The sequence below is a fragment of the Rosa rugosa genome, chromosome 2, assembly GCF_958449725.1.
Source record: "Rosa rugosa chromosome 2, drRosRugo1.1, whole genome shotgun sequence".
NCBI lineage: Eukaryota > Viridiplantae > Streptophyta > Magnoliopsida > Rosales > Rosaceae > Rosa > Rosa rugosa.
Window position 1 is genome coordinate 38127160 of NC_084821.1, and position 20190 is coordinate 38147349.

At 39.6% G+C, this 20190-nt stretch overlaps 1 protein-coding gene across 2 annotated transcripts in view; it reads right to left on the reverse strand.

Moving 5' to 3' along the window:
* Positions 1–3213: 3213 nt before the first annotated feature.
* Positions 3214–20190, reverse strand: part of LOC133734714 (factor of DNA methylation 4-like) — an 86329-nt gene continuing 69352 nt past the window's right edge. The window contains exons 1-9 of one of the 2 annotated variants that reach the window (XM_062162326.1): positions 6487–6933; positions 6316–6353; positions 5849–5920; positions 5633–5743; positions 5018–5083; positions 4703–4933; positions 4172–4384; positions 3833–4074; positions 3214–3528 (exon numbers count right to left, since the gene is read on the reverse strand). In XM_062162326.1, coding sequence (XP_062018310.1) covers positions 3835–4074; positions 4172–4384; positions 4703–4933; positions 5018–5083; positions 5633–5743; positions 5849–5920; positions 6316–6353; positions 6487–6796 — 1281 coding nt within the window. In that variant the 5' untranslated portion in view covers positions 6797–6933 and the 3' untranslated portion in view covers positions 3214–3528; positions 3833–3834. Of the gene's footprint in view, positions 3529–3832; positions 4075–4171; positions 4385–4702; positions 4934–5017; positions 5084–5632; positions 5744–5848; positions 5921–6315; positions 6354–6486; positions 6934–20190 lie in introns of those variants that run through there. The other variant, XM_062162327.1, reaches the window with a different exon arrangement.

A 20190-nucleotide genomic window follows, 5' to 3' on the forward strand; every position in this document is an offset into this window, starting at 1 on the left:
AGTTGCCTCTTAATTTTTTAAAATTTTGCAATCCTATTTTACATTTGATACGATTAAGCTGAAAAATAAAAAATAAAAAAAATAAACTTCAGGTGGTAGTCGTTCCTCTATGTTGCTTTTATATATCTCTCTCTCTCAAATACAAGGCATGGAGATTTCCCAAGCTTTTCAATTTCAATACCATGAGCAATTTTTTCTTTTGGATGCAGAGAAGTGTGTCAACATGGAGTCGTGTATAGTTTTCATGTTAAGAATTGATTTGTGGGCATTGAAGTCAAGTAACAGAACTGTGGGGTGAAAATTTTGGGAATAGTTTAAAAAACTCAATAAGAAGGTATCTCATCGAGAATGGTATATCTTGTCAAAGAGGTGATATCTCATTTAGGAAAAGATATGAGGTGATTTCTCGTTTAGGAAAAGATATCTTGTCGAGTAATAATAGAACCCATCAGGAAAAGATATCTTGTCGAGTAATAATAGAACCCATCGAGGAAGATTTTGATAAGGTAAATTCCATCGAGGTCAGATTGGAATTCATCGAGGAAGATCTCGACAAGGTACCCTTCGAAGAGGATCTCAATAAAGTAAAATCCTTCGAGGAGGATTTCAATGAGGTGACCAATTTCTTGACCGCCAAAGGTTTCACTCCCGCTCCAGTCCAAAGAAGCAAGTGATAAAATTTTCTATTGATTTTCAAAAATTTAATGGCAAAGCCCTTTACTGATGTATATTTTAGAGTTTATGTTGGAGGAGAAAGATTTCTCCAAGTTGAAGTCTACTACTATTCATAGAGGTAAGAAGAGACTGCTTCCCTCTTTCGTGTCTTTATTGGTAACTTTGACATGAGTTGACAAAGTCAACTATTACTTAGAAAAAGAGAGATGTCCAAATATCAAGTTTGAAGGTATGAAGGGGCGGAACCAAAATTTAACTTTTAGGGGGTCCAAACATAAAGTATTAATCATACAACTGAATTATTATAACATAATTTGAAAGTCAAAAATCTATTAGTATCGTACGGCTTATTTTGACTCACTATAAACTCTCTCGAGAGGTTGAGAGCAATGCTAGGGTTCCTTGGCGGCGTGTTGGCAATTTTGGGCGGAGGGTTTGGATTTTCTGCTCTCTCTGTCTACCTTGTGGATGACGGCGCGCGGTGGAAGGTTTCTTTATCGCCGAAAGCGTGGGGTGATAGGAACGAGATTGCTCTTGTTCCTTTGGTTGTCTTTGCTGGTGAAGGCTGGTGGCACGCTTACAACAGCGGCCCAGATCGAGTGGTTCGGGTACTGACCCTTGGTGGCACGTCGGCTACTATTGTTAGTGACGATGGAGAGATTGAGGTTAGATTTGCAGCTAGGGGGTACCATTAATCTCAAGTAACTGGCTATGTCATTGGCCATGTCACAATCATGAATATGACACTGAACATGTAACTGTCAAAGTCATTGACCAAGTAACTGTCAATCACATGTCACTTGCCAAGTCACTGGTAAAGTCATTGTCATATCCATGTCATTGGTCAAGTCACATTGCATGTCATTGACCATGTCACTGTTATGCACATTTCACTGACCCAGTCACTGGCTAGGTCCCTAGTACTTAGTGCCAACTCACAGTTAACCTTAAGTCACTGGCTATATTTCACTGGCCGTGTCACAATCATGAACATGTCATTGATCATGTAACTATCAAAGTCACTAATGATCTTCTCATTTTCACAATTTTGTATAGGTTATACAAACAGGACACATGGGCCGGGGTAAAAGAAAACAAAGGGAAGAAAGTGAAGAAGAAGTAGAAGTACTCGTCAAGAAGAAAAAGGATATGAAGAAGAGTAGCGAGTATAGAAGAAATTTTAGAAATTTGTTTATTGCTTAAGATGCAAGTCACTAACCAGTCTGTTGGCCATATAAAACTTCAAGTTAGTGAATTTGAACAGTATAACAATAAAGTAACATTTTAAAGTGTTGTATACTTACAATGCTTCTTCTTGTGAAAATGAGAAGATTATCAGTGACTTTGATAGTTACATAATCATTGACATGGTCAGTGACATGTTCATTACTATGACATGGCCAGTGACTTGAGGTTAACAGTTTTACTTTGCCAATGACCTGGATATATCAGTGACCTGAAAATTTCAAATATGTTAGTGACATGTAATGTGACTTGGTTAGTGACGTGTATAATAATGGCATGGTCAGTGATATGCAATGTGATCTAGCCAGTGATATGTGATTGACAGTAACTTAGCTACTGACTTGTGATCAACATTGGACGTGACCAGTGACCTAGCAAGTGACTTGACCAGTGACTCAGTCAATGCAATTAACATACTCTTACTAACAGCTGCAGTGCTGCTGAACGAGCACCATAGGCGGCAGCTCCTGTATAAAGCCCTCTTACAATCGAGGTCAACAATATGATGGAACCTCCTAACTTATGATCTCGCATTCTTCTGCCAACGGCCTTTCCCGGAAACCAAGCAGACATCAAATTTATCTTCAGATAATGCAGATGCTATTGCATCTCTCAAGAGCAAGTACCACTTCCAACATACACATCGACACAAAATTGTCAAATCTTATAGAAGAAATCTTGCCACAGGTGTTGGAAAAGAAAGAAAGAAAAAAAAAAAAATCTTGCCACCTTGAGAGAGTGTAGAAAGTCGAAACTGATTTCACTAATGGAGCTAAAGAAGAAATCTTGCAGGCGCATTATAAAGTATTGAACTTAATCAACTCAAATTCAGGAACAAACATTCACCTTCCAACCTTCTTCACACCTTCATTAACTTTTTATTAAAGAGCATCCACAAAATTCCTCCACTTACCCATTGCCCCTCTCATATAACATTTATGACATCCCATATAATAATTCATATTCATCTGTCAAACTACTTTAGTTTCTAAAACCATCAAGAACAGGAGCAGAGCCAGCTACTTGAATTTGAATTCCACCCAGTTATCTAGAACAAGCTGATAAGCTCATTGAAACCCACCTAATTAATTCTCAAACAAATCCAATCCCCAAAACCATTTCCCACTCTCCCACATTTTTATCAGCTACCAAAGACAGCAACAAAAAAACACACACAACTTCACCAGCACAAAATTCAAGAACAACCCACAAAACCCAACAAGACAAAAACCTCAGAAACCAAAAACACAACCTCAAAAATCTTGCTTCCAACTTCATTCCAACTAAACTACATCAACCTTAATCTCAGCACATAGAAATGCTCAAAACTGAATGGGAAGTAAAGAATGACACAAAAATTCATAGAGGAAGGCCTTTACATTTCAATTTACAAGATCGTTTCCAAGAGGCATCATTTTTAGTACTGAATGTAAAAACATATGCAAGAGGGGAAACTGATTGACCTTGTTGTCAATCAATTCAATTCTACATAGGCATTTTTTTTTTCCCAGCAAAACAGTGGTTACTTCCAGTTTTGTCCTTTTTTGTAAACAAGCCTTCAACCAACTCATTACGAGCAGCAAACTCTTCAGATGAAAGCCCTTTAACCTGTGAGCAAATAGTAGCATTTATAAACCTCACTGCACAAACCCTACGCAATCAGGAATTCTATACGAAATAGGTAAAATTGACAACTCAACTACACATGTTCTTCCACTTCAATTTACTAATAGAGTACTAAAATACCGTATCCGAGTGTAATCATCTTTCAATTTTCAGTCTTGAGTAGAATGCAGTACACTAAACATCAATTTCTCACACAATTTTATAAAATGCACAATTACGAAGAAGCACGATAATAGATTTGATTCAAACAGTGGAGCTAGTAAAATATTAAACACATATGCCTTACTTCTAGTTTCTTCGCCGCTTCGTGTTCTTAAGGGCGTTCCATTGCTTCAGAATGTAAGCAACTCCCTCTTTAAGTGTTGCCTTCCTCCCTGCTTTAAAATTCCAAAGCTCTTGTATCTTATACCTCCCACTGGAATTATGTTCATTCAATTCCATTAACGAAGTTGTCACCACCTTGTATACTTCATCCCCCAGCTCAGTCTTCAAATTTTTCAACTTTTTATCTTCTTCATCAATAATTTCCTGTATTTACATCAAAAATCAAACAAAGTGAACAATAGTAAAAGAAATGTCCAGTATGACATGCTAAATTGAGGGATGTATTTAGTTCATCATATACCATTCTTTTTCCTGTCTCATCCATAATAACCTTGTATGGGTTCCAATTAGAATCCCCAACATAATCCTCCCACATAGAGCACAACTCCACTGCCCTCTCATTTGCTTCTTCTAATGCAGTATATCTTCTCTTGGCTGCAACTTGAAATGCCTTCAAGTCAAGATCACCCAATGTCTTCACGCCAATATATATTTTTGAATGATTTTTCAGTCCCTACAGAGAACAAAAATTAGACAAAATCCAAAACACTTGTTCTAAAAAAAAAAAAAAAAGTAAAATAGAATCCTTCAATTTCATACCAACCAAAATACCCAATACATAGCTGGCACACTACATAAGTACATATCCAAAAATGCCTTCCCCTTTCTTCCCAACAAAATCGATTATCAAAAATAGTGAACCAACAAATATGACAGAGAGACTGTAACTTATTCAAGGCATTCTGATTTTAATCATGCATTAGTTCCAATATATAGTGTAGGGAAATAGTTTATAAACTATATCGAAAACATGCTTAGAATATGAACATACCTCAATTAACTCTTTACGGGCCCCCTGCAGCTCATCATTATTGCTCCTCTCCTTGAAAATCAGTGCATTGTAAAATTCTGACAGATCAGTAAGCTCCTGCTCCTTCTCCTTTAACATTTGTTCAAGTGCTTTAATATTCTTCTGGGCCTCAAAATCCTCATTCACTGCCTGTTTGGCTTGGAACTGGTCTTTCAATTGAATTATTTCTGAGTGAAGCTTCTCATTTTCTCTCTGCAATCACCAATAAAGCGCAAGAAATATCAGAGATTTATTCATCCAAATCTCAAAGTTTCGAAAAGAAAATAGACTACAAACCTTTCTCTTTTCTGCCAGCGCTATCAGATTTTCTGCTTTCTTCTGCTCTGATTCTGCTCTCTCATTCTTACATAAATAACCACAGTATTAGCTCATATCAAATAACATATGCCAAGAATATAAGCCAATCATATTTTGGCCTTTAGATTACCCAAAGGAGAGAACTAAACAAATAAAAGATAAGAAAAATGATGTATACTTAAACTAGAAAACAAAGTAGAGCATTACTAAAAATGGAACTTGAAAATGAGGTTGACGTTGCACCACCCCATGGTACCTTCTCAGTAACTCGATCTAAATCCTACTAGAACAATTTTTTATGTTTCATTATATTTTCATCGAATATCAGATAAGGGAACAAGAATAAAGTTGGAGGAAACTTCATTGGTGTTTTTAATTCTTTCACGTCATTTCTCCTAGTTACCATTCTCTCCTCCCTGTGAAAATTTGATTCCCAATGAAGGCACACAATAGTCCACAAACTATATTCCAAATCAGAGTGTGTATGAACGAATATCATATACAAGCCGGAAATATATGTGAGTAGTAAAATCATTATAACATTCCAATAGAGTCTAAGTTGATCGATATTAACATTTGCAACGGTATGATTACCATATGCTGTAGCTCCTTGCGGCAGTGCTCCAGCTCATTCTTTTTCATATCAATCTGATTCTCCAATTCAAAGTTCTTTAGTTGAAGCTGATGCTTTTCTCTCTGCCATAGCTGGTCAATCATGAAAAATACAAATTAATCTCAAAGTTTCATGTACACATGTGATTGCTCCAACCAACCAAATTACCAAGTAAAAGAAAACAAAGTACAGCAAACCTTTCTCTCTTCTGCCAACATTAGCTCCAGTTCGTAAGTGTCCTTCTTTCCCTCTGTGCTAGTTGTCTCATTCTGAAAGAGAGGCTACATTAGCTCCGAGCATGTCAACAAAACAAGTTCTGAACACTAGAGAATAGCAAAAGAGAAATTAACAACCAAAAAGTTATTCTGCAAAGGCAGAGATGCTAATTAATCAAGACAAGTATCAGAACCAAGGAGCAAATAGAAACGGCTCCACCGAATGCCTATGCACCCATTGATCAAGACAGTGTCTTCTGAAGCTCAAGCTCTTTCTCAAGATACTTCTTTTCAGCTTCAGATTTCAAAAAGCCTTAGCCTTTTCAAAGATAAAACATAGCATGAAAAGATAAAACATTTCCAATTTCACAACTTCACGACTCAGAAATTTTTAACCTTTTCTTCAGGAACAGAATCAGAAATATCAACCTTAAAAAACAGAGACTCACCCATATCTCATTCTCCTTGTACGTGTGATACAGCAAACCTGATACACAGACACGAAATCGAGTAACTATGAGAGACCCAACAATAGAAACAGAACATAAAACTAGAAACAGTGAATACTACTAAAATAAAAATTCAACTAGAGAGACCCAGAGCCTCTAAAACCTTGTTACCTGGTGATGAAGGTGGAGGAAGTGAAGCTATATGAGACGGCTGAGCCGGGAAAGAGAAACACTTGGTGCGTTTGGGCTGGGGTGGTTGTGGGTCTTCATCGAAGTAAGCCAAGGCCAACCCAGCAGCACAGCACTCGGCTTCTTTCTTAGAGGTAAGCATAGTTTTAGTGTTGAAGGTGAAGCCATGGACGAGCACAGAGGCTGAGAAGCGAGGTCGGTGAGGTGGGCCATGCTGGTTGCTGCTGTACTTGGGGAAGGTCCAACCTCTGGCTTGGCACATCTCCTGAAGCTTGGATTTGTTCAAGTTCATGGTGATTCTTAATTTGGAGGCTGCTAAGGCAATGTGGGTTCTTTTGTTGCTTGAGCTTGTTGCTGAAATGGAAATGCTGACCAGAATTAGGGTGAGAGGTTTTGGTGATCAGGGATTAGGCTTGGTAGGGGAGCAGTTTATTTTTTTTATGAGAAGGACAAATGTTTTTGTAAATTGACTCTTTTATGCAATGAAAAATTAGCGCTTTATTTATTTCCCTAGCTACTTTTTCATTGTTGGGATCGAAACAAATCAAACAATACAAGAACCCTGAAGGGACTTAATTTCTTTATTTGAGTAGTTAATTTAGTTCTGAGTAATTTTCAGGCAGTGAAACCATATTGTCATCGACCCATTACTATAAGAATTTTGACATCTTCAATTTTATAAATATTATGAAATACCCTTAGTGGATCGGAGGAAATCAAATTTTAGCAACTTTTCAACTCCAAAAGGTAACCAAAGTCCAAAACATAGTGAAATTTGTTTCTTTCTTATTCGCTATAGTGCATCCATCGGGATTTCGGCTCTACCTCTAAATTTATTTTCACATGTATCACAGTATCAGGAAAGGCTTTTGTTGAATTTCGAGATTCGCAATTTTGACGTTAATAACTACAATATCAAGTGTTTTCGAAATGTCGTGTATGCTTTTTAAAAGAATTAAGGAACAAGTATATATGAGAGTTTTTCTAGTACGACTTCTAAATTTCTCATTTTATCTCTTTTCTTTTTGAATTATCAAATTACTTATTTATCTTAATATAAAATTACTATTATAGACAACAAAGATTTTTTTTTTGTGGCTATTTTCACCCTACTAACTACTTTGTTCACCCTTCATTTTCTTCTCACCCTACACATATTTTTTTAATGGGTCATTGACCCAAAGCACAAAATTGAGCAAATGTATTCCCACTTACCCCATCAAATAAAATTTTATTCCTACTAACCCAATTTAAAGTAAAATATCAATTTTGCCCTTAATCTAATTAATAAACTACATATTATGCCTCTCTCTCTCTCTCTCTCTCTCAAATTCTCTGCTGACTTCGACTTCTGACGGCGACATCACCCTCACCTCGGCGACAACACAAACCCCGCAGCCGGCGACATCAACCTCTCCTTCCCAGCAACTCCTTTGACGTCGTCGCCTGCGCCAAGACCGCCCTTGAGCTAGCCTCCCAACACCGGGTCTCTCTTGGACGACGCCGGAGCTCTGTTAGTGTTTGCTCTCCTCGGGGTCAAGACCAGCCAGCTCTGTCGATCCTCCTCCAAGCCGTGGTCTCTGCGGCGATGCCATCAGTTCGGCCTTAGCGTGAAGACTAGGCATAGCTCTCTGCCATCAGTTCGAACTCAGATCTCGATTTGTTGATAGGCTGGAAAGAATCACAATTGCGAACTTAGGGTTCCGATTCCAGGTCTGCAACCGGCGAATTTGAAGGGATAAGACTAGGTGGCCAAATCAAAAAAAAAATTCTTCTAAAAAAAAAAAGAAAATTCAATTTTTTTGGGTCAAAATATTGCAGGTTTGATTACTATCCATATTTGTTATACTGGACAAAAAAAAATCGAGTAGTAGTATAACACAAAAGAGTAATCTCATTTATTGGGGGGCAATAAAATATTTTTCAACATTTAGTTTTGAATTGATGTAATCTCCTCATCTTGTTCTTTAATCAAAGTTTTGTTTGTCTAATTTTAGAGAGATTAGTTCCCATTCCGGCGACTTAAAGGTTTATTGGGGGCCAATAGAGGGTTTGTTGGAGGGGCAATAAAGCTTTATTGGAGGGGGGGGGGGGGGGGGGCAATAAACGTTTATTAGAGAGCAATTAACCTCTTCGACGATCTCTTTGGGGACTTCCGGCGACCAGTGACCGGTGACCTAAGTCCCGTGGTCGTTGACTTGACTCTGACGAAGTCTCCTATATCTCTCTTCCATTCTCTCTCTCTCTCTGTCACGCCCCGAATTTTAAATACAATTAAAATCCGAAAACATGAATTATACAACTTAATAGAATAAACGTCCTGAATTTTTTTCTCACAACAACCACACTTCACAACTCTCAATAATACATCTCACAATTTACAAAGCTGTAAACTGAAACAAAAACTCTAACCCGCACGATCTCCGCCTTGATCTTCCTGACCTGTAGGATTTCCCGCTACACCATTTGAATTTAATAGTGCACCGGGAATTGGCAACAACACAAAACCCGGTAAGCTTTAAAGAAATCTTTAAAGCTCGTATGAGTAAACAAGAAATGAACGGTTGATTTATTAAATCATATTTCTTTTAACTCCAGCAAAACAACCAACAATCACAACAACCACAAAGCAATCCACAATCCCCAAAATCAGTCACTAAAATCACCACTCTAAATCACCAAGGATTAATACGGAATCTAAACTCACATATTTCTTTCCAAAACCCCGAAAGCGTATTTATACAAATACGGTGACTGACAGACTAGAGCTCTAACTGAATCGTAGCCCATCACCTGGCCTAGGTTAAGGCATCCGACATGATTATCAATATCGTAGTTCATCAACATAGGTTAGAACATCCGATACACATACTCAACTTAGCCCATCACCCAATAAGGGTTGGGGCGTCTCTTACACTCGACCAATCGTAGCCCATCATCCACCTAATATTAGAGCATCCGATTCCCCCATACTGGTCACTATGTTGACCCTAAACTCAACCAATCGAGTACAATAATATTCTTTCACACAATAGGATCAATAATACCATGATACGTACTATTATTGTGTATATATATGTACTCAAAATACAACTCCAAAAATCACCAATCCATACTCAATCATATCATCACTCAATACCACGTCATTCATAAATTTCCAATATAATTTCACCAATCACTATCATCATTATAAAATCACACATCTCCATGTCACACCAATCCATATATAATCACGTAAATATATATATACGTAATTATCCGCTCAGGGATAATCACTAATACCAACTATAGTCCAAGCATAAAAATCGTGAAATTCATTTTGTATAATTAAATCATTTTACTTACCTATGGACCGTAGTTGATCAAGTCCATATGATTTAAAACAAATATTTATTTCATAAATATTTTCACACAATTACGACAAAATAAAGAAATTAAATTTATTCGGTTCGTAATATGAACCACGTGAGGTTTACTCACCTCTAAATTCCCGCTGCGTCTTCTTAACAGCTCAAAAACAACGATCCGAAATCGTTCACCAATCAATCCATCAACCACCTAGTCAAACACGATCTTAACTTAGAAATCATTCATAGACCACACATATACAGAAATCCAACGGTCGGATTCTAATTTAATGATGATCCAACGGTCAGATCAAATTTATATGATGATCCAACGGTCGGATCCTCACGGATCGCCCTTAGGATCATCCTCCAAAATTATCACGAAGATCCAACGGTCAGATCTTCCTGAATCGCCCTTACTAACATCTCCACAAAATTATATGAAAATCCGACGGTCGGATTCTCAAGAATCGCCTTCCGAATCACTATTTCTCAAATATACGAAGATCCAACGGTCGGATCTTCGCCCGTGACCTCACAAGGTCACCGGGACAGTCATACGATCAACATATCCAAAATTGAAGCAAAACCGATGGTCAGATCTTCACAGATCGTAAACCGAAGATAAACGTAAAAACGTTAAATAGTAACGTCAAAACGTAAATCCACTATTTATCAACTTTTTCTAACATGACCATGTTATATATCAAAACGCTCGTATGGATGCATAGATCATCGCCTAGATAATGAAAACTCGAAATATGGTCTGATGCGCCGCCACAAGCGGTGGTCAGTGGGCGGTCAACGCGGCGGTCAACGCCGGTCAACCATCTCAGATGGCAAAGTGACCAACTACAAACTGGTTCAAAATGAAAGGGTGGTCGACTTCCATACCTGGAGCTAAGCCTGGTTCGGCCTAGATTGTCCTAGATCAAGCGTTGAAGTTGGATTAATCTCGTGCGTCTGATCAGATTCCAGATCGAATCAGGGACGTCGAAATCTTCAACTCGTGATCTTTCACTCCACACTCCAAATCGTCAAGCAAGGAGGATATGAGGATGATCAGGGGAAGGAGGAGATCACAAAAATGAGGACGATCGGCCCATGCAACGCCGGAAAAATGGTTTTCCGGCCGGGTCCGAATGTTGCTTCTGGGTGGCTTCGATCCAGTTTTTGGAGCAGCGGCGGAGCAAGGCGACACCAGAGGGAGGCTCTGCGTGCGACGGCGAGCTCGGGGAAGGCCGGGTCCGGGGCCAGAGGAGGCTGGAGGACCACCGTTTGGCCGGGTCGGGTCGGTCGGAACCCGAGGGTTCTGAAGGTTTTCGATCGAGAGAGAGAGAGAATTCGGGGGACTATTCCGCAAAAACAGAAAAGTTTCGTCCTTAAATGAAAAATAAAATCAGAAAATTCCCTATTTATAGAAATTTCCCAATTTTCAAAAATTCATAACTTAATCATACGAACTCCGAATAATGCGTTCCACATGTCCACGAACTCGTATCGACGAGCTCTACAACTTTCATGAAGGAAGTTTTCCCAAATTTTGAACATATAAAAAGTCAACTTTGTTGACCCCCTAAAAACTTTCGTTTTCGAAAATAAAATCGTTCGAACTAATTCCACAACTTCTCCAAGCTTCGTACTCGCTCCTACTATCGTGAAATCATTTCTAAAAATCCACGGAATTTAATTTGGATTTTCCGGGGTATTACAGTCTACCCTCCTTTAAGAAATTTCGTCCCGAAATTTAAGCGTAAGTCAATTCCTCTCGATTAAGGTTGACCTAACCATAGAATCCCCAAAAGCACGCCAATAAATTATGTCACCCAATGATGATGACTTGGGCTTGCCCAATCCTTGGGTTAAGCACTAGGGCTGACCAATTGGGCCGAAGAACCGAACCATCTACATTTCGAACCGGCCCAAACCACTTTGGGTTTAACATTTGGGCCTACTATTCGGGCCGAACAATTGGGCTTACTATTTGGGCCTACCAATCGGCCCACCAACTTCCAACTCGGCTACGGTATGAAATTGTACATACCGTATATACGTATACATACCGTACAGATCGTATATACGTATGCATACCGTACAACTGTATATACGTATGCATACTGTACAGACCGTATATACGTATGTATACCGTACATACCGTATATACGTCCGTATATCAAGCATATACGAGACCCAAAAATATTTGTAAGAGGTAGGGTTCGAACTCCCGACCTCAAACACGAAGGTTTTGCTCCCAACCACTGAAGCAAGAGCTGCCTTCATTAATATATGCTCACGTGTTATATTTATTATGTCATAAGTGACATAAATAAAATAACGGGGAAGGCAAGGTTCGAAACCTCAACCTGCCGCACGAAACCTTTGTCCCCCAACCACTGGAGCACAAGCTGTGCTTAATATAATGTGTACAAATTTTATACTTATTATGTCATAAACGAACATAATAAAAATAAACGAGAGGCGAGGTTCGAACCTCAGACCTCTTGTACACGAACTGTACACTCAACCACTCGAGCACGGCTGCTCACGTTATTATCCATACCAATCCTTTTATTTAAACCAACTGTTTCAACTGTTTCAACAATTCGGCCCAAAACATCCAAGACTGTTGCAGAAACCCAGCCCAACGTATCCAAAACTGTTACAGAAATCCGGCCCAACTCATCCAAAACTGTTTCAGAAACTCGGCCCATCATGTCCAAAACTGTTTCTGAAACTCGGCCCATCAGGCCTCCACCCACAGCTACAGTGATGCCTTGATCCGAGACAGGCCCAAGTACGGCCCACTTGTGTCACGGCTTATCCCTTCCGTGATTCACGGCAGTCAAATCTGCTTTCGGCTACAGCTGTCTGCCACAGCGCCACGAGATTCCCTCGGTCCCCTTACACGCTCTCCACGCGCCAACAGCTTTTCCGGGTTTCGGGGCGACTTTAATCCAACGCGTGGATTGAATCTCAGAGATCGTCCATCCAACGGTGGAGATCTGCTCACCTCGTTCTATAAATAGGTGCATTCTGGAGAAAAACTGTTCACTCCAAAAGAAAAGAAATTTTCTTCCGAGCTCAAGTCTTTCTCTCTCAACTCTTCAGCCTTTCTCTTCTCAAATCCTTTCTTCATCAATTTCAATCCTTCTCTTCTGATCTTCTCTCCCATCTAGTTGATTCAATCCCATCTTTCCTCTGAACTTTCAGATCTTCAATCTTTTCCTCCAAATCTTCAATCCTTCTTTCTCAGATCTTTTCTTCCATTTGAAGATTCGATCTCATCTTTCCTCTGAGAATCTCAGATCTCCAATCACCAGTTCAACAACTCCAATCCTTCTAACAAAATCTCCCTCAAACACTAAACCATGTATTCCTCGATTTTCACATCCTCTCACCCCATGACCCAAGAGCCACGAACTCTGCAACTAATGGAGCTCCAAACCCCGCAACAAATGGAACCACAACGACAGCAACCAACAGAGGAGGGAGGAAACACCCAAGCAGCTGGAAGTAGTGCCAACGTGGATTTCTGGCGAAGCCGTACCAGGTGGATTCCTACTCCAGAACAAATAAGAATCCTCAAGGATCTTTACTACGTCAAGGGATTTAAGTGCCCAACTACAGAGCAGATTCACGAGATCTGTCTCCAGCTGAACCAGTATGGGTATGTTGAGGGTAAGAACATTTACTTTTGGTTCCAGAACGTCAGGGCTCGAGAGAAGCAGATGAATAGGTGTAATCAGGCTGCTCCAGTGCCCATGAGAACTAGTTCTCTTGGTACTGGTAGATCCATTGATCTCAATTTTGGGTCCACTGGTTCTACTGGTGCTGGTGGATCCATCGACATCAATTTTGGGCCAGCTGGTGGATCCATTGACATCAATTTTGGGTCCACTAGTTCTACTGATGATGGTAGATCCATTGATCTCAACTTTGGTTCCACCTATTCTACTGGTAATGAAGGATTTCTTGATTTAAATTCTGTTTCATATTCTTCCTCACACTTCAACACTAATACTAGTACAACTCTTTTGGCACAACAGGAGGACAAACATCCCTGCAACAACGAGGAGGAGATCACCAGGAGGTTCAAACTCTTCCTCTGTTCCCCGTGCACGGCGAGGACGTCTTTGGTAACCTGAAGACTACTTCCGAGGAAGGTAGCGCTTTTGGTTACTATTCTGGTGGCTCAGGCGGTTACCACAGTGGCTCAAACGTTTCTCTTGAGCTCAGCCTCAACCCATCCGGAGCTGCTGATTAGGCTTAGTATAGCGTAGTTCCAATTTCCTTTTTGTAATAATAAATCAATAAGATGGTGTGCATGTTGTTTCTTCTTTTTGTTTAACCAACAACAACACCAAGGATCGAACCTTGGTCACCCAATACAATTTTCAAAACCATAAACAACTCTACTGCACACATCTTTCATAATGATGCAATAAAAACAATCACTCAAAAAGAATCCAACAATCAATTAAGTCTCATCGAGGTCTAGCTAGCATCCTCTGAGTCAAACCAAACACAAACAATTTCGTCGCTAGAATTCAGGGATTAATAAAGCTAAACACTTCCCATTCAGAAACACCTATAGAGCACCAAACTTAACACCTCTTACGCTCGTGATCTTCAGAACTAGAACACTAACATATCCTTCACTGGGCAGGAAAGTACATGTCTCAAAAGAATGCTACAAATTCGCTCCAAGTCATTATCGATAATTCATATCCTTAGTACCAAATCTAATCATGGTCATGTTTCACCTTAAAGAAGGAACATAGCCACATTCTTCTTCTTTCTCAATACAGTACCATCATGGAAAAATACTAGCTCTAATGAATCTCTACTCAAGTAAACTCTCACCTTGAACTTTCAACTCCTTAAGTTCAGTTTCATCCAATAAGGCGACATTAATATAGGTATCTAACCTGGTATCACCTCGATAACAAACTCCACCACCCTCCTTATAGATAACCTAAGTATCTCCAAATTACCTCACTACACTCAAAAATTTATATCAATCTCTTCCCAAACCACAGAGTCAAGAATCCTGTTCAATGGCTAACACCTTAACCAAGGTGAGTTCTATCAAATGGTTACATCACACAACTACCACTAAAGCACTACAAGCACTGCCATAAAAACTGTTATAAAATAAACACTACTGGCACCACCACAAGGCTGCCATATGCACAAGTCTGCTATAGACATCAGGGAAAAACCCATACTTTTACTCATAACTTTTCCTTCTAAAAGTTCATCACGTAGTGTATATAAAATCACCACACAACCTTCTTAGTCTACACTAAGAATTCAATCTCACACAAGGTCAGCATAATTGCCTCAGAGTCACTTTAATCACGTATCACATGTCAATTACCAAAACTCCACTAAGACGTCTATTTATAAAACAAGATATCTAATCCTTGATACGTACACCTCATCTAAACATCTGTACGTCCAACTTAAGAAGACAAAATTTATAACAATTCATACTCGTATCCACACTAGGTACGTGCATAGGTCCACACCATGTCCTCAACCAAACACTTCAACAATCAAAAGAACCTCATTTCCATAAAACAATCCTCGTTGACTTAACAGAGTTGAATCAAGAGGTTCCTATTCCTCAAGGATTGTAACTCGCGGCCACTGAACTTATTCCAATACGAACCTACAAGACAACTGTAAGGTTCTAAGTACAACCCCTTCGAATCTCCATCACCTAAGGAGTATAGTATGCTTGGCTAATACATGTATAACACTTAAAACACAGTATAAGTCAAATACAAATTCATATTAACCAAGTCAATACTATAGGGAAGGTATTCACGTTCCTAAAACGACCTAGCGGCCTAAACAACTCCCAACACTCACGCATACCCAATGACTTAGCCAATACCGAAGAGCACACGATGGGGATCCGCTGCAGACGGGCCATCACTCGGAAGGTATTGACACATCACCAAATATGCACCTTACGCTCTGATACCAAACTGTCACGCCCCGAATTTTAAATACAATTAAAATCCGAAAACATGAATTATACAACTTAATAGAATAAACGTCCTGAATTTTTTTCTCACAACAACCACACTTCACAACTCTCAATAATACATCTCACAATTTACAAAGCTGTAAACTGAAACAAAAACTCTAACCCGCACGATCTCCGCCTTGATCTTCCTGACCTGTAGGATTTCCCGCTACACCATTTGAATTTAATAGTGCACCGGGAATTGGCAACAACACAAAACCCGGTAAGCTTTAAAGAAATCTTTAAAGCTCGTATGAGTAAACAAGAAATGAACGGTTGATTTATTAAATCATATTTCTTTTAACTCCAGCAAAACAACCAACAATCACAACAACCACAAAGCAATCCACAATCCCCAAAATCAGTCACTAAAATCACCACTCTAAATCACCAAGGATTAATACGGAATCTAAACTCACATATTTCTTTCCAAAACCCCGAAAGCGTATTTATACAAATACGGTGACTGACAGACTAGAGCTCTAACTGAATCGTAGCCCATCACCTGGCCTAGGTTAAGGCATCCGACATGATTATCAATATCGTAGTTCATCAACATAGGTTAGAACATCCGATACACATACTCAACTTAGCCCATCACCCAATAAGGGTTGGGGCGTCTCTTACACTCGACCAATCGTAGCCCATCATCCACCTAATATTAGAGCATCCGATTCCCCCATACTGGTCACTATGTTGACCCTAAACTCAACCAATCGAGTACAATAATATTCTTTCACACAATAGGATCAATAATACCATGATACGTACTATTATTGTGTATATATATGTACTCAAAATACAACTCCAAAAATCACCAATCCATACTCAATCATATCATCACTCAATACCACGTCATTCATAAATTTCCAATATAATTTCACCAATCACTATCATCATTATAAAATCACACATCTCCATGTCACACCAATCCATATATAATCACGTAAATATATATATACGTAATTATCCGCTCAGGGATAATCACTAATACCAACTATAGTCCAAGCATAAAAATCGTGAAATTCATTTTGTATAATTAAATCATTTTACTTACCTATGGACCGTAGTTGATCAAGTCCATATGATTTAAAACAAATATTTATTTCATAAATATTTTCACACAATTACGACAAAATAAAGAAATTAAATTTATTCGGTTCGTAATATGAACCACGTGAGGTTTACTCACCTCTAAATTCCCGCTGCGTCTTCTTAACAGCTCAAAAACAACGATCCGAAATCGTTCACCAATCAATCCATCAACCACCTAGTCAAACACGATCTTAACTTAGAAATCATTCATAGACCACACATATACAGAAATCCAACGGTCGGATTCTAATTTAATGATGATCCAACGGTCAGATCAAATTTATATGATGATCCAACGGTCGGATCCTCACGGATCGCCCTTAGGATCATCCTCCAAAATTATCACGAAGATCCAACGGTCAGATCTTCCTGAATCGCCCTTACTAACATCTCCACAAAATTATATGAAAATCCGACGGTCGGATTCTCACGAATCGCCTTCCGAATCACTATTTCTCAAATATTCGAAGATCCAACGGTCGGATCTTCGCCCGTGACCTCACAAGGTCACCGGGACAGTCATACGATCAACATATCCAAAATTGAAGCAAAACCGATGGTCAGATCTTCACAGATCGTAAACCGAAGATAAACGTAAAAACGTTAAATAGTAACGTCAAAACGTAAATCCACTATTTATCAACTTTTTCTAACATGACCATGTTATATATCAAAACGCTCGTATGGATGCATAGATCATCGCCTAGATAATGAAAACTCGAAATATGGTCTGATGCGCCGCCACAAGCGGTGGTCAGTGGGCGGTCAACGCGGCGGTCAACGCCGGTCAACCATCTCAGATGGCAAAGTGACCAACTACAAACTGGTTCAAAATGAAAGGGTGGTCGACTTCCATACCTGGAGCTAAGCCTGGTTCGGCCTAGATTGTCCTAGATCAAGCGTTGAAGTTGGATTAATCTCGTGCGTCTGATCAGATTCCAGATCGAATCAGGGACGTCGAAATCTTCAACTCGTGATCTTTCACTCCACACTCCAAATCGTCAAGCAAGGAGGATATGAAGATGATCAGGGGAAGGAGGAGATCACAAAAATGAGGACGATCGGCCCATGCAACGCCGGAAAAATGGTTTTCCGGCCGGGTCCGAATGTTGCTTCTAGGTGGCTTCGATCCAGTTTTTGGAGCAGCGGCGGAGCAAGGCGACACCAGAGGGAGGCTGTGCGTGCGACGGCGAGCTCGGGGAAGGCCGGGTCCGGGGCCAGAGGAGGCTGGAGGACCACCGTTTGGCCGGGTCGGGTCGGTCGGAACCCGAGGGTTCTGAAGGTTTTCGATCGAGAGAGAGAGAGAATTCGGGGGACTATTCCGCAAAAACAGAAAAGTTTCGTCCTTAAATGAAAAATAAAATCAGAAAATTCCCTATTTATAGAAATTTCCCAATTTTCAAAAATTCATAACTTAATCATACGAACTCCGAATAATGCGTTCCACATGTCCACGAACTCGTATCGACGAGCTCTACAACTTTCATGAAGGAAGTTTTCCCAAATTTTGAACATATAAAAAGTCAACTTTGTTGACCCCCTAAAAACGTTCGTTTTCGAAAATAAAATCGTTCGAACTAATTCCACAACTTCTCCAAGCTTCGTACTCGCTCCTACTATCGTGAAATCATTTCTAAAAATCCACGGAATTTAATTTGGATTTTCCGGGGTATTACACTCTCTCTCTCTCTCTCTATGTAAGAAAGGGATGAGGGCAAAATAGTCTAAAAAAATAAAAACTTAATTGGGTATTAGGAAAGATCTTATTAGAGTCTTTATGGGTAAGTGGGAAAAAAAACAGTTGGTGGTGTAAGGGAAAAAAAAAACTCCTAGAATTAGGATAAATGGTCAAAAATCCTTTTTTAATTTCTTGTTTATTTTGTTCATCCATTTGCAGTACGGCCAGTACCCAAAATACCCTTTTTCCATGTAGGGTTTAACTCGAATTCTTTTTCTATTTGGCTCCCTCTGCGTCTCTCTCAGTTATTTTTGGCTTTCTTCTCGTCTCTCTCAATCAATCTCATGAAGTCTTAGTCAATCAGTCTCACTGGGTTTAACGATGAATGAAAAGATTAAGAATGAAATTTAAGTACGTATTCTGTAAGGATAATAAGAAAAACTAATTGTAATTTTTAATAAGATATTGTCCTTTATTGTAATTTCATATTAGGATATTTTTAGTATTTTATCAAGGGAAAATGACCTAAACAGTGTCTCACCTTTTTGCCATTTTAAACTTTCGTACCTCAGCTTCCAAAACTATCAGATTGGTATCTGAGGTTCTCACCCCGACCCAATTTCGGTATCTGGAGCCATTAGCTCCGTTACTGTGCGTGCCACGTGACATATTCTGAAGGGTATTTTCTTCTCTTCATATTTTAATCTATTATTTCGTTTTTTTCTGATCTCTAAGTTTTTTTTTTTTTGGAAAAATTCATGAATAGTACCCGAAGTAAGGCCCACTACGAATTTCATTACAGCAAATTTCAAAACATAAACTTTGGTACATCAAATATGAAAACCGACCAATATATGTACACGACGTCAATGACTCCATCAATCCACATGCCATTACGCACATAATGAAGGGCAGAATTGGTTTTTCATTGGTCAATGGCTTTCCTCTCTCTCACACTCTCTGACTCCTTCTCTGTCTTTCTATCTGTCTCTCTCTCTCTCTCTCTAGAAATGGCTCTGCAACTCTGGGAATACAACTGAAGAAGGCGATCGTGGTCTACACGGGCCTATCTCCGGCCACCTTCTTCACACTCCTGGCTATGATCTTTGCCTCTTACCATGTCTTTTCTGGGATATTTGGGCTGTCCGAGACCCACCACCACCCCAGGAACTTGGAGGAGATGCAGCCTCTGCTACCGCTGGTCTAGCAAGGCGAAATCACCGCCAAGGAGCTGAAGCAGGACGACGGCTCTGATCCCAACAAGCCTCTACTCGTGGCCATCAAGTCTCAGATCTATTGGTGAATTTGCGATTTTCGATTTGGGATAGTGATTACTATCTCTCTCTCTCTCTCTAAACCTTGCTCACCGACTTTGCTACCCCCAAGCTAAGCAATGGCCTCTGACGACCTCTCCACCATGTATGCCGCCTCTGACGATGAGAAGTACGGGTTCAAGAGGTCAGAGATACCCAATTTGGCTCTTCTCCCACTCCCTCCTTCAAAACCCCTTTCGAAAACCCAATTCTTCA